Genomic DNA, 24,944 nt, shown 5'->3' with positions numbered 1-24,944 from the left:
TCTATGATTCTATGATTCTATACAACAAAGTACTTATCCTTACGGTGATAGCTGTATGTTGTATACAAAATTGGTGTTTGTGTTCAGTGACCCTTCTGCCAACATCTGTCAGATTTGCCAGTGGCAGTATTACACGTCAGGTGCAGCGTTACAGGAAGGGGCAGGCTGCCAGTGGCTCTGCTGAACTAATACCCTTTAAAAAGCAGAATGGAAGTGCTGCTGTGCCCAGGAAGCAGCCTGTATCGATCTTACAGACAGATTAGAGTCTGACATTGGTGGTTATCAACAAGCTTTTTGCTTCATTTCCCTGTACTAAGGTTCATTTGGACTTGAAAATAGCTGGTGATAATTAACAGTGGTTTTGGCAGAATGGCGTGGGTTGATGTCTTGTCATCGGTGACTTTGGTGACATAGCGGTCCTTTGGTATAGATACTCATCGTAGCGTCTGAGAGAGTTGAACTGAAACGAAACCCAATTCAGCCTTAATAAATGAACATAAAAGTTAACTCGACTACTGTTAGAAACAAAATTTTTCATTAAAGCTTTTTATTAAGTAAAAGTGTTTTCAGAATCTGTATTGTAAAGAGCAGCACAGACTAGCAGAGTTTTGGAGTCCTATTGAATACTGTTTGAGCGCACTGGCTTTTCTTTTTTTGGTTTTAAAAGCATTAGTTTTGTGTGAAACCTTTGTAATGTGGTAGTGAGGCTTTGAGAGCGGCTCCAAGTCTGCTGCAACCTTCTCCTGTGTGTACAGTGGGATTATAAATTTGATGTGCAGCTTCTTTTTAAAGTTGAATAATGCAAGGCTGGCTCAGTTTAGGGAAAGTACATTTTTTCCATCCAAATGTGGAAAATATCTCAAGTATGTTGGTGACACTGGAACATTTTTTTTTTTTTTTGAGATGACACATGAAATTTCATGTCCAAGAAATGCAATACCCTGTAGTTTCTAGTACCAGATGAAATACAGCACTTTCTAGTGATGATTTTCTAGAAGTCTTTTTTAAAAAATATGATATACTGTCATATTCAATGTGTAATTTATAAAAATGTTCTGTCTTTGCATTGAAATACTTGGGCATTTTACATACTGTGTTATGTTTCTATACTCCAGATTTGATCTGAAGGCATAGAAGTACGTAGATAGCTACATAATTATTTGGCAACAGAAGGAAGCCAACTCATGTCCTGTATTTCAGCTTTTATCGCAGATCCTTTCTTCCTGAATAGCACACTTGTTGTCTGATGAAGGCAGGGGTGGCTGTTGAAGGTATGCGCAGCCATCTCTGTTGTCTATCAGATTTTTTTTCCGATTGTCTTTCCTCATGAGAGATCGTTGTCTGACTGCTACATACTTGTGCTGATCTGAAATTTCTAGCTTGCTGGTGAAAGAGGTATCTCAGTCAAGTTGGCGCAAGGTGATATTTTTGTAATAAAATTGCTGTTCTAGAATTTGTTCAGTGTTGCATCAATCAAGGTCATTACGGAAAATGATGGAAAAAACACCCACACACAGCCCCAGTATCTCTCATGCATCCACTGTTGGGTGAGATTCTGTAAGTGATCAGGGTATTACTGCTATGCAGAGTTACTTTTTCTAAAGATTATTTCATTTTCCAGAGCTGTTGACATTTATGCTGGATTTCAGTTTCATGTGTTACACTCCGATGTAGTTCAAGTTTTGATTTGACTCGTTGGCAAGCTTGTCTGACTTCCTTGTGTGCATTTAGTGGATGTAATGACTGAGAATTTATACAAATAATATCAAAATGCAGAAACTTTTGCGATTAACTGTTTTGATTTGTAAGTGGCATTATTAACATCAGTGCTAAATGTTTCTAACTTCAGATTTTCTGTGATTATTTTCTGTGTTTTTGGCATACTTCAGTCACACAGCCAGTTGCAAAAAGCAGTACCATAATTTAATTAACAAATCAATGTGAAATAATACACAGTCACAGAAGATGACATTTTTGGCAATGTATTTTCTTGCTAACTGGTCTATAATCCTCAGAGACTCAAACACTAATAAAGAAATTCTGAAAGACTTGTCATTTGCATCTGTTCCATCTCCCTACAATGGGTAAATAACTGCCTGTGGAAATGGCTAGTGTCAGCATTAAGCCATAGCTGAGAAATATTTTTCCTTTTACTGAACGCATTCCCAAGCTTCCCAGTGCTTTCCTGTCTCCTCTTAGTGCCAAGCCATAACCTAGATGGACCCAAAAATGTAGCTCAATGAGTCCAGACCGGTGCTCTTAAGAGTCCAAATTACGGTCTTGACTGGCTGAGTTAATAAAATATGCATGGCCATGAAGTGAAAAGCTGCTTCCCAAATGAAACACTCTGATTTTAAAACACAATTGTCTGAGCCACTTCAGCTGTCTTACCCCTTATTTAATGCCCTTCTTAAAGTAGTGGCAGCTGTCTGCACACACAAAAAACCACATGTGCCATTGGCCTCTTCCAGTCTTGGAGAGGAGGGAAAGCGTGAAAGAGGGGTCTGGCTCGTATGAACCTTAGATGGGTCCTTGTAGGCTCTAAGCTATGTAAGACTTTGCTCTTCTATCAGCTAAACAGAGGATGTCTTCTGCATCAGGACCATCCAGAGCAACCCAGGAAGGAGAGGAGGAAATGTGTATGGTTTTTAAAAAAAAAAAAAAAAATCATGAAGAACTTGAGGACCTTGAGGCTTGGAGTAACAAATGCTGTGACTCGGAGAAAGATCTACTAGAAACTTGGGGAGTGTGACAGAAACAGGAGCTCTGGGGAGTAAGGTTCAGATTTGCACAATAGTCAAAAGCTGGCAGCATGACGTTGGCCATTCAGTAACATCCCATGTCTTGTGAGATGTCATTAGGAGAGGTTTCTAGTACATGCGCTGCTGCTGACAGTGCCAGTGTTGGCGTCACAGAGTGGGGAGGGAGACACACCCCTCCAGTAGGACTCTGGGTGCTGTCTTGGTCACCCGCAGAAGAACTGAGATTAGACTTGTATGTCTAATATAGCAGAGGAGTGTTAGACATGATCAGGGGTGTAGAAGGGCATCATCCTAGACGAGACTGGAAGGACTAGGCTTGTGAAGTCTAGCCAAATGGATGCTGAGAGGAGGTGTGATTGTTGTCTATAAATAAATATATTTGGATTGTAAACACCAAGGAGAGAAAGTACAGTTTTAAGTAAATGGCCAACACTGGCACCAGAACAAATTAATACAAGCTGGGCTGTGAATAAATTGAGGCTGGAAATTAGAAGAAATTTCCATATCATTGGAGCTGTGAGATTTTGGAACAATTTTATTTTAGGAATAAATGGGACAAAAAAAAACCCTAAAGGCATTTTACGTGGGCACTCAGGTTATAAGAGGGACTGTGTCTTGTGTAGACTGCCCCGGGCATGGGCTCTGACTTAGTCCATACGAGCTGTAATGCTGCTGCAGAAGCAAACCCAGTAAACTGTGTGGGGTGTCTTTAACCCTGTGCAGCAGCTCAAGGAAACACGTTCTGATGAATGCAGTCTTCCTGATCCGTGACTGCTAGATGTAATCTCCAAAGGACTGGTTTGGACCATTAAAATGCAGTAGTTTTTTGTGTGTATGATCATTGATACAGTCACAGCCTACAGCTGTTCTTTGAATTATGTTGTAGCCACATTCTTCAAGGATGTGCAATTTCTAATTTTTTTTTTTGCAGTTCTTATTCTTCCAAGTAAATTCAAATTCTGCTCAAAGGATTCTGGTCTTTGTCTAACATAGACCTGGGGTTACCAATCCAGAAACAGCCGCTGAAATAGCATAAATCACTTTGTGAAATACTCAGTAAAAAACTATTTTCTTTCATGTTTTTGGAATTTGTTTTTATTTTCTTTGAAGATTTTTATTTGTGTATTTTAATTTTAAAAATTACAACTGCAGATCTTGGGTTCCAATAGTTGTAATCCTCTGTGTGCAAGACTTGCTGCAGTAGGGTTTTTTCACATGGTTTATGTTGATGCTGATTGTTGTTACTGGTCTTGCAGTACCCTAGCAAATGCTCGTATGAGGAGGAGTAACTCAGATGACAGTCTGTACATGTACCAGACACAAAAGTCAATAAAAAATGTAGACCCTCTACAGAACTTTTATGTGAAGTATGTCACAGGAACCTCTCGAAGTCATTACAGCTGGCGTAGATGTTGAAATGATTTGTGCACGTTCTGTATCTCATAGAACTATTAGGATATTAGGTAGAGCATTGAAGAAGGCAACACAGATAAGTCTTTTTAAGAAGTAAAATCATCCAATTTGCATATTTACTTTTGAAGAAGTAAAATTGTCCTTCTGCTTTCTGAATGATAAACTTGTATCAGCTGCATGGAGTGCAGTGTCACTGCTTGTTTGGTAGCAGAGTTTGAAACTGCTGGGCATGGTGTGCTGGGCTCTCTTCCCTTTTCCACACCCCTTCATCTTAACCTTTCTTGAGTAGGTTGGGTGCATTCTGACATAAGTGGCGATACTCAGACCTTTCAGATCCTGTCAATTTATTTTTGCTTTATTTGGCTTGTGCCCTCACAGGTTGATTTTTCTTTTGCAGCATTTTTGCTTTGGTTGAATTTCTTACTTCTTAGAGGTGCTGTTTTTTCTGGATAATGTCTAGTTTGACATCTCAATTATACTAATTTACATGACATCCAGTTTTCCATCAATGAGAGCTTAGATAGTTGCAGTGTAAATAAACTGGGGACAAACAACTGTATTCTTATCTGTGAACTGTCATATTTCAGTCTCTGTTTTCTAAGGGTTTTGTAATGATTACTGAATGTTTTCTATTCAGGTATCAAGTGGTTTAATAGCGTAGTGAATGCCTGTACCACTCTGTGTATGGTGAAGAGATATTGCTCTGTGACTCCAAAACTGTCAGCTGCCCAGGCATAAAAATACGTACTGTTTAGAGCCAGTGCTTGCTCCCATCTTGTGTTTCATCTGCCTGTGCAGATGCACTCCAGTGATGCTTGTATTTGGGGTCCAGTATTGCAGAAAAACACCTGTGAAATGAGAAGAGTTTTCCCTCACTTAGTTCTTCTAAAGCTAATCTTACACTAGAACAATGAAAAGGGCTAACAAGCGGCCGGGAGATATTTGGAGAAATAACCTTTATACCTAAAGACCTGGATTTAATGCTTTTACAGGCTTTTTATACCTGGAAAAAATGTGTATTTGATTAAACTGAGATCCTGTGAAAGAAAAGAAATAAGGTGTGGTTTTTTCCTTCCATTGTATTTATAGGTACTAAATGAAGCAGTGGGTGCACTGATGTATCACACTATCACTTTAACACGAGAAGACCTGGAGAAATTTAAAGCACTTCGAATAATTGTCCGAATTGGCAGTGGTTTTGATAATATTGACATCAAATCTGCTGGAGATTTAGGTATGACTATTAAGACATCTTTTACATCTTCTCTGTGCCTCCAGAAATCTGACAGCAACTAAGTCTTTGCGTTAATGTTTTCTGTGTAATTTATACTAACATAGTATGTAGGCTGTATAATTTTCTCATCAGTGTTTAAAAATCCTTATGGAGATACTAGCATTAGTTAGTTAATTGACAATATTAACAGCTTTGTTACATGATGACAATCTGCCTGTTCAGTATAAATCCAAGGAGCAAGGCCATAATTTTTCATTTCCTTCTTTTTTACCACAATTGTATGTTTTAACTACTACTGCTACAATCCAATCACAAAATATAATTCCATCAGCATGGCATACTACTTCTGTTTGAATAAAAAATGAGATCGTTATCAACTGTCTGAGACGTACTTATGATGCATGAGATTTAGTACTGAACCACTCCATAAAATAGAAATACCGATTTTATAGGGGAATCAGTTATTGCTTCAGTATAAATTCATACACTGGCACTATGAAGAAGTGAGGCTTAGTGTTTCACCTTAAAAAAGCAACATTATGATTTGTACTTTTCTTCCTTGGGAATAAACAATCTCTTGTCTACAATCCACAGGTTAAACTACTACTTGGAATAAATGTCTACGTTTTCTTAATTTCTTTTCTAAGACTGAGGTGACCAAGTAGGTTTCCCATTATGTTCTGGGAAGATGATAGAAACATTTACTTCCATGTGACAGTGCATAGTCCTAGTAATACCCCATTGACGTAGTGAGGAGCTGTAACATGGTCTGTTTATTAGTAAAAGATAGTAAAATAATCACTTGTTTCTCGTGGCTGTGTAGTTGTGTACTTCTGCTCTGTACCTGCTGCTGCACAGCAGGCAGAGGCTAACAACTCCATTCTGAGGTTCTATAATAAAAGATCAGGTCTGAAAGTGTGCGAGGCTATGTTCTTACGTATTGTAGCCAGTGCTGAAACTAGGCACATGCGTTGAGACCCGAAAAACAATATATATGGAGAGGTTGGCCTGGGGTGCAGTCCTGGGTTGAAGGCCAAAACATGGGTACAGGTCAAAGGCCCTGGCCAGTCAGGAGTCCGATTTGTGCAGAGAATCCCTGGTAGGAAAAAAATCTCTTCAAGTTTCTGCAAGTCTCAGTGCTGGATTGTAACCCAAACTTATAAATTAAATGCATCCACATAATTCTTCAACCCAGAGTACAGCAGAGTTGGGAAATTCTTATTCATACGAAATGCTAAATGGCCACACTCATAGCCATTCAGTTCGTATGATGTGCTTAGACCAAGTCACACAGTTAGGATCCGTCCCATTTGTGCATTCCAGTATTTATGAAATGCAGTTGTCCACTCTCTTAAAAGCCAGTAAATGCCGGAAGGCTTATGGTATAAAACCTCTGATTTTCATAGTTATGGTGAAATGGTTGGAAGTAAATACTAACCATTACTGGGACAAATCACTTTCCATTTGTTGAACTAGTACGAATAATACACATCTCAAGGAAGTAATACAAAAGTTATTTGCTGTTTGTAAAAAACTTGGTTCACTCTTGAAAAAAAATGTAGAGTTAGACCATGAAGTCTGATGTATTCCTGAACTTCCATAGTAGCCTGAGTTATTTTTCATAGAGCTGGCTTGTGGAGTTACCAGCTTTCCCTATTACTATTTTCATGTTAGCACTTCCTTAAAATGCATGCAAACTTACATTTATTGGATAAAATCTTTAAGATTTGGTCTGCTTTTTCTCCTCTTTATTAATTGTTCACTAGAAAACGTGTACAAGCAGTGAGTGTAGCTGGATACACGTGAGGTGGGAGTCAAGGGTGATGCCTATTGACTCCCTTGATTTTCAGCACTGAACATATGCACAATATCACTGGAAAGCGGTGAGAAAAGGAGAAAGGGAAGGGAGTGTAGAAACAATAGAAATGAGATTAGTGTGCTGTCTTTTCCTAGGGAAAGTGTCCCTTTGTATCCTTGCCTCTATCTTGCTGTTTTTTGTGGCTCACCAAGCCCCTGCCTTTCAGAAATCAGCTGGTTTTAAAATGGAGGGAAAATAGGGGGAAAATAATAATAAGGGGAAAAAAAATTAAAAAATTAGTAATCCTACAGTTTAGGAGAGAAATTATCTGACTTTTCTTCCCCAAATTTCCCAAGGAAACCTATTAGGGAGAAAGGTGTAAGGTGAGTTTAGTTCATTATTTCTCTTCCTAAATATGTAATACAGCTTCTTAAGCTCCTTTTAAAGCATGATTTTGTTGCTGCCAGCTATCAGAAGACACCTGCATTTTTGCTCCATGAAAAATGACAAATGCAGCTGTTCAATATGATGCACTTAAAAGGATGTTACTTTTCAGTCTTGTACTTCCCCCCCCAACTCGTGCTTTTTTTCCGCATTGTCATAAGATGGTGAGTTTCCTACTACCATTGATGTTAGCAGAATGCCAAGGTTAATATACCAGAAAATTATGCTGTTTTATCTTTGTGTAAGGCTAAGAGCAGTGACTCAGCAGACACTGTATCTCTGCAGCAGAGAAAAGAAATACGGTTCTGTAGGTGCCTTATGTTGGTTTTTACTGATGTAAAGCAAGCTGTGAAAAAGCACTGGGCAGCAGAATCAAGGCATTTGCATGTAAAAGATAAATACAGTATGAGCTTATTATTTGTCAGATTATTGTTATTACTATTATTGAAGAGAAGGTTTGTTCTTCCTTGCTTCCTATGTGAGCTGAGGGCTCAATGAATATTTATGTATGTAAAAACGCAAACAACTAGACAGTGAAAACAGTATTGGGGTGGTTTTTAGTATACAAAACACTTCCCCCCCCTCCCCCCCCATGAAATTATGCTGTATACTGTCTGTGATCTCAGTCAGCAGAACTGAGAGACAAACATTCGTGGGAGCTGATGATTAGAGGGAGAACATGTAGTAAATAGAATTATGTGAGTCAAGTCTAAAAGGACACCAACTTTTTCACATAAACATTTTGCTTAACTGCTGTACATTGAGTACTGAAAGGTAAAAAGCAGAATGGGATAACTTGCCTGCATTACAATCACTTGGGTCTCATCTGTTTTTTCACATAAAAAAGGAGTATTTTGAGTCTTGAATAAATCCAACTTCCACAATTGTCTGTGGAAATCTGTAAGGGTCTTTTAGCTTCTTGATGTTACACCCTTTTCACTAGTAACTTTCCAGTTATTAGCAACATGGACTTAATTTTGCGTTATCTTTGCGTGCCATGCAGAAGCATTTTTTTATTAGAGGGTTATCTCTTTAATTTGAGGGACCGGGAAAGGACTTGGATTCTGTTTGTTATAATTCTACAAACCTGTGTGCAACATTAAACAAATTGGCCCTCCCTGTTTCCTAATTACCCATACATGAAGTGGAAATACTGATAGTTGTCCTGTGAGTGATTTATAAGAGTTGCTGTCACTATGAATTATTTTATATCTTTTAAATCTTGTATAGGTAGCTTTTGGGAGGATATCTGTACAGTGATAGAAGGCTCACTCCAACAATTAATTCTAAACAGTGATCACTAACCACACGGTTGAGAGCAAGGCAGATTCTCTTCGCTATTCCAAACACCTGGCTCAGTGTGCCTGTAACACGCTTACCAAGATGGGTGTTCTAAACTACCTGACATCCTCAGTACTTCCCTTTTGTGGTTTCAGGGGTCTGTTTGCTGTTTGCCTCACTCTGCAAACACAATAAGTAGTAATAACAAATGAGGAAAAAAATCTGTTTGCATATCTTAATCAGCTACTATGTCAAGTATTGCCTGCCATTATAGCCAGAAAGTATTTGTGCAAAACAGGTGTCGAAATATCTGTAATTTTAAACATCATACTCCTGAATTGCTGTTAGATGGGGAAAAGTAAGAAATGTTTGGCAACTGGTATCCTTTCTCCCCATTCTTTGTAGGGATTGCGGTGTGTAATGTGCCAGCTGCCTCTGTAGAAGAAACAGCAGATTCTACCATGTGCCACATTCTGAACCTGTACAGGCGAACCACTTGGCTTCACCAGGCTTTGCGAGAAGGCACGAGAGTACAGAGCGTCGAACAGATTCGGGAAGTGGCTTCTGGAGCTGCCAGGATCAGAGGGGAGACCTTGGGCATTATTGGATTAGGTATGTTGGCCTGTAGAGGTGGTTTAATACTCCTCACCTTCCGTTGCTTTAAAAATGTTACCAAGATTTGAGCTATAAAAATTAACTACTTAGTTCGCCCCTTTCCATGTCAAGCATTCAGTATGATACCACTTCATTGCTGGTGTTGGTGTGTCAAATCTTTTCCCCTTGCACATCATCGTTTCTCGCAGACAACTTTGTTGCTGATATTCTCTCAGTTCTTTGAGTTTCTGTATGCCTTTCTGCTGCCATACTGCCTGCTGTCAGAACACTGGTGGCGTTTCCAGGACAAGGATACTGCTACTTCAACCCGGTGTCACACATATATGTTGTATTTCTCGTTCACTGTCATATCAGGGTACGTTTATGCTTCTTCCTTTTACTGTTTTTAACATACCTGAAAAGTCTTTGCTGCAGTAACAGCCTGCAGAGCAGTTACTGTGTGCATTTGATTGAGCTGCCTCTGAATTTGTATTTCATCTCAAATGAGAGAAAAGATAGATGCAAGAAAACTTGAAATGTTTCCAGACCTAATAAAGTCACCTACTTACCTCTCTGAGTGGCCCTAAATGTGTTTCAGCATCTAACAGATGGACAGGCTTGCTTGAGATGAATTAATTACTGTCTGTTACAGAAGTAGAGAATAAAAACAAGCAAGTCAGTTTCTATATAAAAATAATTCGGTCATGTGCTTGTCTTACCCAAGATCTGCTAGATTGTGGATGTAATTGCTGTGGTATTCATCCACAGGAATTAATAATACGATTTTGACAACAAGGCATCATACTTAAATGACTGTTCCAGTTACACATTGCTGTCAAATAACTCAAGCCACCAACTCTTCCTTTTGAAAGCTGAAAATAACCTGGCATTACATAGTGCTCATTTAAATGAGTATGCAAGGCAGCAGAAAACATCTTCACAGTCAAAGAATTGCCTTTAAAATGTGGCTTTCAATAAATCAGTCATGAAGTTGCTTTCTCAAATCTATACCCATGTAACGATGCACCTGACTTAAACACATTGTCTGTTATATGTGTGAGTATAATAATCACTGTCACCTGTAGTGTGTTAAAAATGGAAATGCAGACGTAGTTTCTGAAACTTATGCCTTGGCTCACATGCTGTGTGCATATTTGCTGGAGATGTCTGTCCTGTTGGCCTGGCATTTTTTGTATTGCACAAATTCCAGGCTAAGATTAGGAAAAAAATGTCATTTATTATTGACTTCCTGAAGTGAATGTTGTGTGTGTTGTTTTTGTTGGGAATGATTGAACGGTGTGGAGAAACATATGGATAACCTGATTGCCAGCATGTGTGTAAAGCTATGAAAAATGCTAGGTTTTGATTTTATTTTTTGAAAGGAAGCCTGTTATGTGCATGGTATATTAAAAGGCTAGTGAAATCTGATTTTGAAGATATGCATCTCTAGCCTTTTATTGTTCCTGTTTATTTTCCTACAACAGAATATTCAGAATTTCAAGGAAAATTAAGTTTTAAAGTCAGTTATGAAAACTTCCGCTGTTTCTTTTTGCACACGTATGTGAATAGGTACGTTTTGATTCTGGCCTGTTCTAACAAACTCCTGTGTAGCTATGTATTAATGAAGAATAAAATTGTAGTATGAGAAGATATGGAAATAGGCAGTGCTAGGCTTTACATTTGAGCACTTCAGGTACCTCAAGTGGTGATACATGTGCTTTTCTATTGTAGATCTCTGCAGGAGTCTACCTGCCTCTAGTTTTAGACTAAAGTATGTATTTACAACCACCTTCAGCAGACTGGTGCCCTTAGGTTTTACGTTTCTCTACTAGTGGCTTCTTCCCACATCTGTAATTTTGCCTCAATATATTATTTTATTATTTAGACACGTCAGTGTCCGAGGGGTTGAACCACTAAGAGGCTATGAAGTGAATATGTTGTACACAAAACTAACAATTTTCATCATGTTTTACTAAGTCCTTCTCTAGTTTTGTGTAGTATTGCTCTGTCCTTTCTCATTAATATGTGTCTGAGACCATCTTGTATCTCAACCACAGCTATGTTTCTCTATACTTGTCTTAAACCTGTGGTCTCTTCAGCACTGAGATGCTTAAATTTATCACTTTGCTGTTGTAACAGCGAAATCCAGACCTTCTTCACATCTCTTCATGGGCTATTTTCTTGTGTTGCCAGAGAAACACCCTAGCTCTTGCCTATCTCTATGCTAGGATAGTCATTCCCTCCAAAGCTTCAGCTACTCACTTCCTTATCCACTGGTCTAGCCAAGTTTCATGACTCACTTGCTTTTTTCTTTCCATCACCCACTCTCTTTGCCTCCTCTCATGCATATTCCTGCTTTGACACTTGGTCTATCCTGCTTAATCCTATTACTTTGTGCTTCTCCTTTTAAAGTTAACCCCATCTCTCATCCTCTGCTTGTATTGAGCTTGAAGATAAGCAGAGACTCAGCAGTGTAATGCCTCCTTCGTGTGCTTGTTGGATACCATCCGTCTTTGTTTTGTTGTTTGGCTAGCCTCTGAGCCCCTTATGGCAGAGCCTGTGTTTGTTTCTGTCTTTATGAAGTGTGTGATTCTTTGAGCCCTACATAAATAATAATATCACACCATTAAACAGCTGTCTTTGTCACTTTTAATATTTATTACTATCCAGTGTCCTATATTTCAAGTGATGCATCACAAGCTTGGATAGTAGGCTCTGCATTTAAAAAAAAACAAAAAAGGAAAGCTACCTTTTCACCCTATATCTAGACATTTAGGGGTGTTTTTTTTTTTGGTGTTTGTTTTTGGGTTTTGGTGGTGTGTGTTTGTTTTGGTGTCGTGTTGTGTGGTTTTTTGGGGTTTTTATTGCGAATATTTAAGAGCAGCAGCATGTAAGTACTTGGATGAATAGATAAGTGGACCTGGTTCTGTTGTAAGGATGATTTTAGAGCAGTGAAGTCACGCTCTCTTGCCCTTCCTTCCCAGTTAGAAATGCTGATGACTAATATCTAATGTGTTTCCTTACTCGAGAGGTGAAATTCCTCCAAATATGTTTGTCTCCACATCATAATGAATGCAATCACTCAGTTTGTCTTTCCTCACAAGCTGTAGTTTCTCAACAGTCTCACAGTCCTGACTAGATTTTGGCTAAGGTACTGATCTGCGTTATCAGACAATATTATGGTTTATGAGTCGGGTGGAATTACCATGCAATAAATGATGTACCCTTAGAGCAGTCATGCTAGCTCTCTTAATGTGTTTAGCAGGAAGTGTACCAAAATGGCACTCTCCACATTTCAGAGTTCTCCAGGAGGGAGGAAGAATTACCCAGATTCTCCATTACTGTTGCATACATAGACAGGAAAGAGCTGCTAAGTGAAAGCACTTCTTTCCATGGCAGTCTGCAGGCAGGTCAACAACATTTCCACCGTATCGAGGGCATTTTATAAGCTTTCTGATTCTGACACAGAATGCTCATTCTTCGCCCAAGGGATGGGCTGGGATCATTGACTACTGCCGCTACTATACTGTCGCACTCCCATCAGGTCATTGGCAGGGTCAAGGTCAGAGACACCTACAGACGGGGAGACCTGGGGGGGAGTAGGTGGGTCAGACTGTACAGGAGACCCATGCGCTTTTGATGAATCTCTCTTCATACTTCGGGTGTCACTGAAACGATGCATAGATTTGCTAGAGCTTTATACACATCTCTGATTTCTAAAATAGGCTTTTGTTGCTTTCTGCTTGTCTTGCAATTGTATGCAAGGTGCATTTTCTGCATTCTTCCCACACTCGCAGACAAAGAAGTTCATTTGAACTTCACTTTGAACTTCAGAATTGGCCTTCCCCAGAAGCAGCTGTGAATATTCATACCAGTTGTGTGGGCTTTTAAGAAAGAGTTGTCCCGAAGGTGGGATGCTTTGTGTGCTGTTATGTTGTTCTTGATATACTGAAGTAGGTTTTACACCACCCCTCATACCCTGGAGAGTCTTATATTTAGTTTTTTTTTTCAGGAAAGGAAAACATCTTGCGGTTGTACTGTATTGTCAGACTAGTTTAAAAAGCAGTTGGCAAATTACATGTGTCCACCTATGTATTTGTCTGACAACTAAGACTGAGTAGGAATTGTCAACTGTGAAAGAGTTTTATGCCATAAATTAATTGTAGTAGGACAGTTCTGGCTAGAAGTAGACACATGTCATTCCCAAGTGTTTCAGAAGGAAACTTTGTGCACACTGAAGGCAGCTTTGGTTTATTAGCCTGGTTGCAATGAATGGGAAGTGTAGCTTTGACTGGAGAGTCTGTTTTAAGAGATTTCACTGTTGTGATTCCCTCAGGTATTAGTGTTGTAAAGACTGTACAAAAGAAGAGATGAGAGGATGTTGCATGTGAAAATGAATGGAGCAGGAGTAAAAGCAGTAAGCTTCCTTTAGAAAAAAATAAATGGTTTACAGTTGTGTGACTGATTCCTTGAGCTGTGAACATGCCAGAATTTGAAAATAATACAGTGTTTGTGCTGAAAATTGTCTAATTCAAGTTTATAAAAACCAGCTTGAAAAACAAAAAACATGTATGCAAGTATTGAAATAAAAGATTTTGAAGAGTATTTTAACTTGGTGTCCCCAAAGAAAGCAGACAGCCCCCATCAGATTGGGTACTGTTTAATATTCCAAGCACATCTGTCACTAAGCACTGCAGAATTGCTGTGTTCAGGTTAAGTGATCAACAAAACCCCTTTCTTCCCGTGGCTTCTTAAGTTTATTCAAAGAGAAACTGAAAAGCAGAGGGAAATCCCCTTCAAGCACAATTGGAAAGAGACGGGATTTCCCTGTGTTAATTTGATGCTTTTTTGAACAAACTCAAATGTTACAAAAGAAAACTTGTCCACTTTTTTTTTTTTAAAGGAGACATGATTATTATGGTATGTCTAGTGATGCTTTTGAAATGTCTTTATCTAACATTTGTAACACTCTGACGTGAGTATCTAGTATCTAGTGTGTAGTCTTCTGCCCTGAAAAGTGTGTTAGTTCTCGTCCTTCGCAATACCCTTACTCAGTAGATGTACTCGCCTTTTCTCCTGTGTTTTACTGGTAGTGTGTCAAAGAGAAATACACACGTCCTGATACATGTGGCATGGAGTCATGCCCAAACAGCAATTCCAGTTACAGCTCTGAAATACGACAGGAAAGAGAAAAGCCAATGTTAATATGGCTACCAAATGGTACTGCACTCTTCTTAACTAGGTGCTGTACGATGGGCTGTATTTATTCATCATCTAGGTAAATGGATACAGAATTTTTTAAAGCCTGAGATGACAGGGCTCTTGTAGGCATTTTAATGCTGAAAGGATGTTATTTAAAATGAAAGAAAATACTGGTTCAGAAAGGAGATTCCATGTATTGAGAACAGTTGATCTTCAGATTAAACAAATTATCTTTTTATTGCATCCATTTTTGAGGATTAATTTTATAGCTTTTTATTAAAGCCAGCTGGTCTGACATGGGTAAGAATAAGTCCTTGGCAGGATGCGTTCACAAGCAGTAGTGTTTTACCATAAACAGGCCCAGCAGGCAAACCCTTGTATTACACAGATTATCACAGATTACGTGACATCTTCCGGCGTTTCAGATCACGGGTTGCAAAAGGTGCAGACCTCCTGCTTTGTTTTGAGCAAGACAGCGTGAAACAGCCCAGTTGTAACATTTCTAATCTTAGTGATGATATCAAGTGGGATGGGAGCCGCCTCTTTCTTATCCTCTTCCAATTGCTGTACAAAACAGTATGGTTTGATATAAGCATCTGCAATAGGAAGGAGGGAGGCTGCCTTACACCAGCTGCTTCACATCTGTTCTCATTGCATGTTTTGTCTTGTTCTAGGGCGTGTTGGGCAAGCAGTAGCACTACGTGCCAAAGCCTTTGGCTTCAGTGTGATTTTCTATGACCCATACCTCTCGGATGGCATGGAGCGTGCTCTGGGACTGCAGCGGGTGAGCACTTTGCAGGACCTGCTGTTCCACAGTGACTGTGTTACTCTTCACTGCAACTTGAATGAACACAATCATCATCTTATTAATGACTTCACCATAAAGCAGGTAATAATCTCTGTGGGCACCCTCCATATCAGTGCTAGTGGCTGACACTGTGTAGCATTTATTTGTGTAAACAGGCAGATTCTCATTTGAAGGAAATTTCTTTCCCTTCTGCTACTTTGAGATCAAGTGGGTTTATAACTGGTTAGGAAATAGCTGGTGGCTTTTGTATTGTTGCTTTTATTGTCTTTTGCTCAGTAACATTGCATTGGTGGAAATAATTTGCTCTTCTCACTGTTTCTCAGAGTTAAAGTTGCATCTTTGTCATCTAGCAGCTACATCCTTTACCTGCGTATTCTGCCTTTCACTCTTGTTCCTCAGTTTTGAGTTCTTTAGATGCAATTTAAGGAGTATGACTAAATGGCTCCCTCCTGTGTTCAGTCCCGATGCTTGCAGAGTGCTTCATGGATGGATTGTCTTTACAGCATTGCATTATTTGGAAAAATGATGTTTCTTGGAATTAGTACTAACCTCCCTAAATGTTTAGGTAATATTAAAATAATTTCAAAATCTGGGTGTAGTAACTGCTCTGTTATTGACTCATCTATAGTAAACATTTTCATTAAGTGTCTGGCTTCTGACCCCAACCTTAGTGTAGGTAATAGCAAGAAATACATCATTGAGATGTAGAACGGTAGATAGTGTACAGGAAGGAAACTCTTAAGATATAATAGCTGATTTTGGTGTTCTTTTTATATGTAGTGTTTGTGTATGTAGGTAGCAATTTTTTGCAGTAAAATCATTGCTTAGGCTCTGAGAAACAGTTTGCACCTAGTACTGAACTTCAGGAGAACTGAAATAATTACTGAATGTGTTTAACAGTCATGTAGGATCGTGGCAGAAAACTGACGATACAGCACAGTTCTTAATTTGAGAGTTCAGGGATTTTGCAGATTGATCCCGACATCAAATCAGGGTTTGGGATATAAAACTCTAAAAAATTAAGAAGTTTAAAATGCCAGTCTCTGAGAGAGCAGAGCCCTGTCACCATGCCCTGTCTGCTCAGGTATGTTTAATGGTTATTCCATGCTTAGCTGTCTTTGCAAGCAGACATCTAGACCCAAACAGAATCCTGTGGAATTCAGTGGGACCATCTGGAGCCTAAGCAGTGATCACTGATCATATAGTGGACTGAAAGTTGGGCCAGTGTGTCACGGGAAATTTTTGAGTGGAGCTGTATAAATGCAATAAATTTTGGAGAGGGCTTAGTACATTAATCAGAGAAAAAAAAAAAACCCAAACAGGTTAAAACAGAGTGATACCATCTGAAATGAAGCACATGTAATAAAGTCTGTACTGGAAAGCATTTATCTTGCTATTTGTTATCCTTCATGCTTAAAGCAAGGATTAAAAGGTTAGAAGATAGTTCTTACTTGGATAAAAGTTTCGATGAAGCAGTCTGCGTTGTAACAGCTGGTGTGAAAACCATAAAATTGTAACACCTCTGACTGCTTAGGTTGTGTAGAGCGAATCTTCCGAATATGCATCAAAAGGAGCAGAACAGTTTTTTTTAGGCTGACAGATGTTAAGAGTTGGCCTAAAAGTTTTAGAGAGCATTTTTGTCCAACATGGCATGCTCATGTAATAACCAGTTTTTAAACAAAGCACAGAGAAGTATGGTGCATCTCATTTCACCTCAAGTCTCACCCTGAATTTTGTTTAGAATCTGAAATTACATAACCTTAAAATGTCTCTGAAAATTTGGTGTCAGTCTTCTCTTTCAGTAGCTTTTCCCCTTAAGTAGTCAGCATTTTGCCTAGCCATCATGCTTGGCCTTGTAGACCCAGAGCAGCTCAGGGAACTGTTTCAAGCTCGTGTTTACCGAACCCTTGGCAATCAAGTGCTCCGAAGAGAAGCCGAGGTCATTTTTAGTGTTACAGATTTGTGAAAAAGGTGCTGCAGTTTAAACACCATACGTTTTTAAAGCTGCTGTGCAGGTTTAGTGTAGGTGAATTTTAACAGCTGTCAGCAGTTCTAGCTGCGAAGCTCTTTCAAGCTTCCACCCATTGTTAAGGGTCATTTCCACCTGCATCCACCCTTACAGTGTGTCAGGAGTCACGTAATACGTTCCCACTAGAATGCATTTATGCAGCCATGTTCTGTTTGATTCCGACTTTGAGTCTAAAAACTACTGGTTTTAGAGTTTTGTAGAAAGTCCTAAAATGAAAACTCAAGCAAGGTTGTTCACATTGGACAGCAAATTCTAGCAGGGTTCACTGTGATTAAAATTTCTAAGTCCTTCGAAGGGCATATAAATACGTTAAGCTCTACTTAAAACTCAAATAATCCATTTGCAAGAGGGCAGAAGTAGGGAGGGTATAGGAGTTCCTACGAGCCTATAGGGCATGTCCACGCAGCAGGTGTGATTGTCACTTGGGTGAGCCCTCCTGCCCTGGCTCGGCTCTAGTTCTCACAGCTGACTGAGGTAGTGGAGGTGCAGTGCTGGTTCCCATCAGGAGTGTCTTGTAGTAACAACTGTAGTCCAACTGTAGTCCAACTTCTGACCGTGCCACCATTTCTTCACTGCTCTAACTCCCAAGTTAGTTACGTAAAACTGAAGGAAATACCCCTTAGTTCCGCTCTGTAAGTGGACTTTGGTTTCGCTGTACGGACAATAGGTGGTTCTCCTCTAAGCCCAAGAGTCTGCAAAGGGAGGGGACAGGGCCACACTAAACATAGACAGCTGGCTGGTAAATTGTGGAGTGTTTTTTCTTAGAACCTTACTGCATGCATATACGTGTTAATTGTTTAATATTTCGTATGATCTCATGTAAGAACATTCTGGTAGCTGACTTTCATCCAGACCTCCTTGTTGTTCATGAATTTGGCGTTTGGAATCAGTCTTACAGAGTAAGGATCTGTTTACATAAGCGTTAGTTTGATGTGCAGGTTTGAAGTAGCTGACTTGGTGTCCAAATGTTGGGGTTTTCTTGTTCTTGTGGTGAGAGATGGAGTCAGTACAAAATGAGATTTTCATCATCCATCTTCAGCATGGTTCCTGCTCTCCATATGCTTCACCTTCATGCACAGAAGTACTTCTGAGCTCAGAAGCTGTGTTTGAGACACCTGGTGAAAGATGAAGTGTTGGGGTGGCTGGAAGCAGGATGTAGCAATTTCTTTTCTTTCTGTGCCATCTCTCTTACTTAAACCGCCACTTTGTTTTCAAGTTGTGGATATATTATGGTGTAAATTCTCGTAGTTCTCCCCGCACTGTGTCATCTACAATGCTAATCTGCACAATGCACAGCACAGCTTCTCTCCTGGGCACGCAGCGTTCTCAACTAAATTCATTTTCATGCCTTTTAATTGAATAATATAAGATTTCTTTAGACCTTTATTTGAAAAGTCTCACAGGGAGGAGGAAGCTGAAGTAACAAAAATAAATAAAACATAGATCTGTGTTTTGGCAACTGAAGGGAAAAGTGTTTGAAAATTCAAAAGCATTGATTTTTCTGAAAAATTCATGTAGGCTTTTATTTGTGTGAAAGTTGAAAACCACAGAATATGAACTTGTTGAAGAATGTGCTGTAGTTTCTGTCTCATGCAATTTCACAGTGAAATAAAAAGGCATAAAATGATCTGTCACTTTCATATGCACAGTTGTATCTTTTGATCATGTTACTGCACAATATCTGAAACAACGCTTCTATTAAAAGGCACTACTTACAAGAAACGAAAGGTTTTTAAGTGCTGTGAAATAGCATTTTATGTTAGAAGCATCACATTTTGTGGTGCTTTCCAATGGAAAGGGAAGACAACTGTTACAGGTTAAATCAGCTGAATAGCCTTTGTTGTAATGGATGCTTCTTTTGAGTAAAAAAAATAATGCCACAACGATTTTATTTCATTTATTTTTATTTCATCATTCTTGTTTTTAACTTTCCCTAGATGAGACAAGGGGCTTTCCTGGTCAACACAGCTCGAGGTGGGTTAGTAGACGAAAAAGCACTTGCACAGGCCCTGAAGGAAGGAAGGATACGAGGGGCAGCCTTAGATGTACATGAGTCAGAACCATTCAGGTGCTTTTCCTTTTCTTTTCTTTTTATTTTGTTCACTTTCTTATTTTTAAGTCTTAGTGCATGATACAATCAACAACAACAAGTAAATTGAGTTTTCCCTTCATTTGGTAGCTAACTACTCCTTAGTAAAGCAACATGAATCTGTGCAGCACTGGACTAATGCAAATGTAGATGGAGCTTGTGTATGTGGTCACAAGTGAAAAAAAGTGACATCCAAGATCTAATTCCTTAAAAAAAAAAAAAAAAATCCAATGGTTGTATTTGGTAGAAGTAGCAGGGGCTTAGATTCAAATCCTGGCATGGCTTTGTGTCGTGGCTTTGAGGAGAGTGCTCCTTTGTCACTGATGCAGCTCTGGAGGCAACTAACGTCAATGTCTGGACAGACTCTTTCAGAAGGCAAAGAGTTGTGGTTTGGTGTGAGAATTAACTACTTTGACACCTTTCTGGAGGAAAAGACATACTTTTGTCTAGATTGCCTCTGCAGGAAAGCCATAAATGTAATAGGTTGCAAAAAAAATAAGTTAAGGAATGTGGTCAGAATGCAGGTTTGGTTTTGTTTTACCCTTTATCAGGGGAGCAGTAACTCTGCTGCCATTAGCAGAGCTGGTAGCACAAGCCTTAGTTTCTGAATGACACTGGAAGTCCACTGTTTTAGACAGATGTACCACTCCCCAAAGTGGCATTGGTGTTACGAAATCAACACTAGTAAACAGGAACGAGCTTCTTCGCTATGTCCTTGAGTCTTGAGCCTGACTTCTGAGTTAGTTATGAGACTAAGCTGCTGTAGCTTAGTGCTTGATGTGACAAGCCTTTTTCAGTTGTTCAGTCTGGGCAGGGAGAAATGTCAGTTTTAACTGGAACAATCCACATAGGTTTTTGAAGAGGAACAGATTCAGAACTTGAGGGCAGGTTGTAAAGACTGAAGAGAGGACAGCCTCTCTCCTATCAGCTTTGGGGGTGGAATAGAAGCTTTACAAAACAGAATAATATCCTTTTAGGTAGAATTTTTTTATCTACTGAGACAGAGTGCCGCATCACAGATATTTGATTTTATTTATGCATACCCTGCATGCAATTACTTCTAATTGTAGTCATTACAATGCAGTAGTGCTGTGCAAAGCCAGAGTCTTAACAGCTCAAGGGACCTTCAGCTGCATACATTCTTCCCAATTCAGGTCTCGGATCTGCACAAGCAGACCATTGCACCTATAGGAAGCCCCATTTACTGCATGGAGATGCCATCTGCAGAGATTCAGTTGCAGGATTACAGCCACAATTTCCTTTGGCTTCAGTGCTGCATGTCTATCTGATCGCAGCATGCAACTCTTTATTCAAGAGTTTTGCCAGATATTCTGATGTTTATTGAACTACAGATGAAATCTATCATTTTGTGAATTATGACCAACTCTGAACGCACGCTTTTGTCTTTAAAATGTGTTCTCTTGTTGTTACAGTTGACTGTAAGATTATTAAAACTGGAAATAAATAGGAAGAGCAAGTTTCCGTTATTTTCAGTTTCTTTACTTTGTATCTGTGATAATACTTTTACACAGATTTATTGCTTTCCTTGAAAATCAATCTGTAAAGTAAATTTCCTTCTTTCTGTGGAGTTTCTATAAAGGAACAGGAAAGGAAAAACAGGTTTTTAAAAAAAGAAAAGTTGAGGCTGCTGATAGGCACACTTCTTTGGAAGTAATTGTAAGATGTTTTTTCTTTACATGACTAAATGTCACACTGACAGTGACTCTTGAGAGAACAGAGCTTGGTTGGCTAATGCAGTGAAACTGTGATGAAATGGACAAATGGAATGGCATCCTGAATTGATTTGGGTCTTGCTTTATGCATTTCTGCGCCAGAGCTGGAGTGGTAGTGGCTGTAGTTAGCGATAAGTGCATTGGGCAGGAACTAATGTTGCTACCCTTCGAGTCTATGAGAGGTGATTGTTGTGTATTTATACCATGAATAGTGTATTAAATTTAACTGACAGAATTAAAAGCAAACCCAATAAGGAATAGAAATGTGATTATTTTCTGTTATAGAAGTTAATCTGTGTATGTACGAATTCATATGGTTTCCCCCTCTCCCCCGCCCCTCCAACCTGACAGTATTTATTGTCATTTGATCTTGGTTTAAATCTTCCTTTAGTTTTAGTCAGGGCCCCTTGAAGGATGCACCAAACCTGATCTGTACCCCACATGCAGCCTGGTATAGTGAACAAGCCTCAATTGAGATGCGGGAGGAAGCAGCACGAGAGATCCGAAGGGCGATCACAGGTACTAAGTCACCTTATTAGCTTCTCCACTGAGTGTTTCTTTTTAATTAACTTTTTCGTTCTTCGGTCTCGAAAGATACCGAAAAGAAGCAGCCTTAGGTTTCATTTAGTACTTCCAGGATTTGGAACATAGAAATGAGTATATGCCCATTAAGTCTGTTCTGAGAACTGGAACAGATCACTTTTGGAGGTTCGTTACAATTATAAATAGAAGATGGGCACTGCAAAATAAGTACTTTTTCCATATAACAGAAATGTACTTATATGTGAAAAATGGACATTTTGTTGTTGTTGCATGTAAATCTTACCCATTAGATGAGTTTGACTGCAAGTCATCCAGGTAGTGTTGGTGTCTTTCGTATGTGTTCATAGATGCCTCCTTATGCTTGTCCTGAGCAGTTCCGTTTCCTTTATTCTTTCCTCTTTGGCTCCTTTGTATTTTCCAGAGTTCATCCAAAATTGTCTTAGAGGGCAGTCTGGAATTTCGGTGTCTTGAAGGCTGTAATGTTCAGAGATAAAACATCTGGAACTTTATGCTGTTCCTAGCAATGCTTATATCTCAACAACTCATTCTCCATGTCAAAGCCAAAGTTTTCAGTATTTTGTTGGGAGGGAACTCTCTTTTAGCTGTTCCTCTCTTTGAAGCCTTGCGAGAGAAGTCTGGCATTTTAAAGGGCAAAGTCTCTTTGTTACATAACTACCATGTAATTGTAAACTGTTCACATAAGAGAAAACACTTATGTCTCGAGCATGCACTGCTAATAAATAAAATGAGAAGGCTGAGCCATTTGGCATTGGTTTGAATCCCTTGTAGCCTAAAATAAAAGAAAGGATTTTCATACTGGAAAATGATTCATTAAGCAGTAATGCTCTCTCTTCAGTAGGACTTTGCTGTTTCCCCCTTGGCAATATAGACTGAATGCTCTGCAGACATGAAGGGCCATCTGTGTCACCTTGAGAGTAGTAGAGTGCCAACACATTGCGCTGCTGTACGAGAAGCACTAGCAGTAGCCCTTCCTGGATCTTGTGCCTAGAGAGGCTGAGCAATTCCATTTCATTTATAGCCTGTGAGGAAAGAAGATTCTCTGGATGGTGATTAACGGCATGTCTTAAACTCCTGATCTGAATTGCCCTTTACAGGAGCATTTCTCTCTGTTTTAGAGGTAGCCTAAAGAGTCCAACCATCCCTTTGCTGCAGTTGGTCCTTGCACTTATATTCCAAAAGAACTCTAATAGTAGAGTCATTAAATTGTTGTATAACTGTTGTCTGCTCCGAAGTAGCTCTGGGAGAGATTGCACAAACCAGCATACGTTACCTACTTGGGGGATGATTGATGTGCAAATAAACCTTAATAAGCTAAGATCTGAAAACTGTGTAAGAGTCAGTTTTATGTGAAATACTGCGCAATAGCCCCAATGTACGTGCCTAGGAAGACAGACCTATATATTCGTAGTGTGTGATGGCGCTATCAGCTATCTGTATCACTGATTTATGTTGAAGCTGTCAGCACTTTTGTGTTTGCACGTGGTTTGTAGTAAGATCAAACTGAGGCCAGCATTAGGGAGGTGAGAATGACATTGAATTGCAGTGGAACAAATGTAGGAATAATACAGGAAGTGTGGGATAAAGCTGGATATGTGAAAGCCATAGGGGAACACAGGGGAGGGAGGGTGAAGAGAGAAGCTAATTGGAAAAAGGTGTACAGTGAAGGAATGCAGGCTATGACTACCATCTGATAAAAAAGATGTTAAGTGGTTCTGCTGTTACTAAAAGTCAGTGGTGTTCCGATGTGTGAAATAAAAATAGTAAGCAGAGATTAAATATCTTGAAATATATTTTTGAACATCAAAACATTCAAAGTATTAAGAGGACCACTGAAAACAGTAATGGAAGAAATGGTAAGGGAGCAAGGAAAGTGAAAAGTTGGTGAAAAAATTTAAATTAGTACTGTTTTGTAAGGGGAGACCAGTAGGACGTGCTGACAGAAGTTAGCAAAATAAAGAATGGGATGGGCAAGAGGGTAGATGTGATGGCAGTTTAAAAACACTTGAGAAGGATAAACATCAGAAGAAGATAGATAGTTTACATTTATGGACAATTTCTGCAGAAGTTTAGATGAATGTGTATTTCAGCTAAGCTTAGAAGATGGTTTCTGCTCAGGAGAATGGTAGGAATTCACCCATAATGGGGCATGCACATCATCTTTGCCGATACTGAACTAAGGATTAGCCCTTTTGGCTTGTGCAGAGATGTGGAAAGTTTTAGTGACATAAGCACACGTCATGGAGTAACACGTTTGATGGTACCCACTAGACAAAAAACAGTTCTGTGAAAAGGCTTTTTTACAGCCCCTTTTTGGCCAGGCTGATGGATAGAAAGAACAGGCAAAGAGAGTGAAGTCCTTAATCAAATTTCCAGTAGGAAGTGAGAGATAAAAAAACGGTATTCTTCAATGATGGAGCATGATTGGTTTTTGAAAATGTTTCTGGAGTACTGTTGCCAGCAGTAGCAGGGATAGGCTCGAACTTGCCTCTTTGTACCTCTGAGTGTGCAAATGCCCAGTAAGATAGAAAAGATGCTTCAAAACAGATTACAGTAAAATACACAGGCTCTAATTGATCTCCCATTGAAACAGGTGGAAATATTCCTGTTGGCAGGAAGAAAATGTGTGTCATATCTGGTCGAGTAATTTTTTTGCAGGGCTTGAGATAGTTCTGCAGGAGACAGAGGCTTGTCCAGCGTGTGCTGAATCAGGTTGACAGATTTCCCAGTATCTGTGTCTTAGAACTTCAGCTGCGCTTCAGAGCGGAAGTTTTGAAGAAGTGGAAGAATGGAGTTTTCTGGTGTATTTTCTTTTTTTTTTGTAGGAGTGGAAGAGATGGCTGAGGATTAATATATTATAGCAAATAAATGTGAAGACTAATTGAGATAATGAGAAGATCAGGACAGGAAGGAAGTGTCAGTCGTACTCAGGTTTATGGCAAAATTCCATTTGGAATCCTACACCCTTCACTAAGTGTTCTTATTGGCATTGCATG

The 24,944-nt window shown here is 39.3% G+C and overlaps 1 protein-coding gene across 1 annotated transcript in view; it reads left to right on the top strand.

The window, feature by feature from the left end:
- Positions 1 to 5,264: 5,264 nt before the first annotated feature.
- The window catches only part of CTBP1 (C-terminal binding protein 1), a gene marked incomplete at its 5' end in the record, with an annotated part of 27,653 nt that continues 7,973 nt past the window's right edge, over positions 5,265 to 24,944 (top strand). Inside the window, 5 exons of the mRNA XM_010150139.1 lie at positions 5,265 to 5,409; positions 9,338 to 9,544; positions 15,403 to 15,617; positions 19,503 to 19,633; positions 21,779 to 21,906. Of these exons, the coding sequence (XP_010148441.1) occupies positions 5,265 to 5,409; positions 9,338 to 9,544; positions 15,403 to 15,617; positions 19,503 to 19,633; positions 21,779 to 21,906 (826 nt within the window). The remainder of the gene's footprint in view (positions 5,410 to 9,337; positions 9,545 to 15,402; positions 15,618 to 19,502; positions 19,634 to 21,778; positions 21,907 to 24,944) is intronic.

The sequence above is a fragment of the Eurypyga helias genome, unplaced genomic scaffold (assembly GCF_000690775.1).
Source record: "Eurypyga helias isolate BGI_N326 unplaced genomic scaffold, ASM69077v1 scaffold9274, whole genome shotgun sequence".
Taxonomy (NCBI): domain Eukaryota; kingdom Metazoa; phylum Chordata; class Aves; order Eurypygiformes; family Eurypygidae; genus Eurypyga; species Eurypyga helias.
The sequence above is the reverse complement of the archived record's forward strand: the minus strand, read 5'-3'. Positions and strand labels throughout refer to the sequence as shown.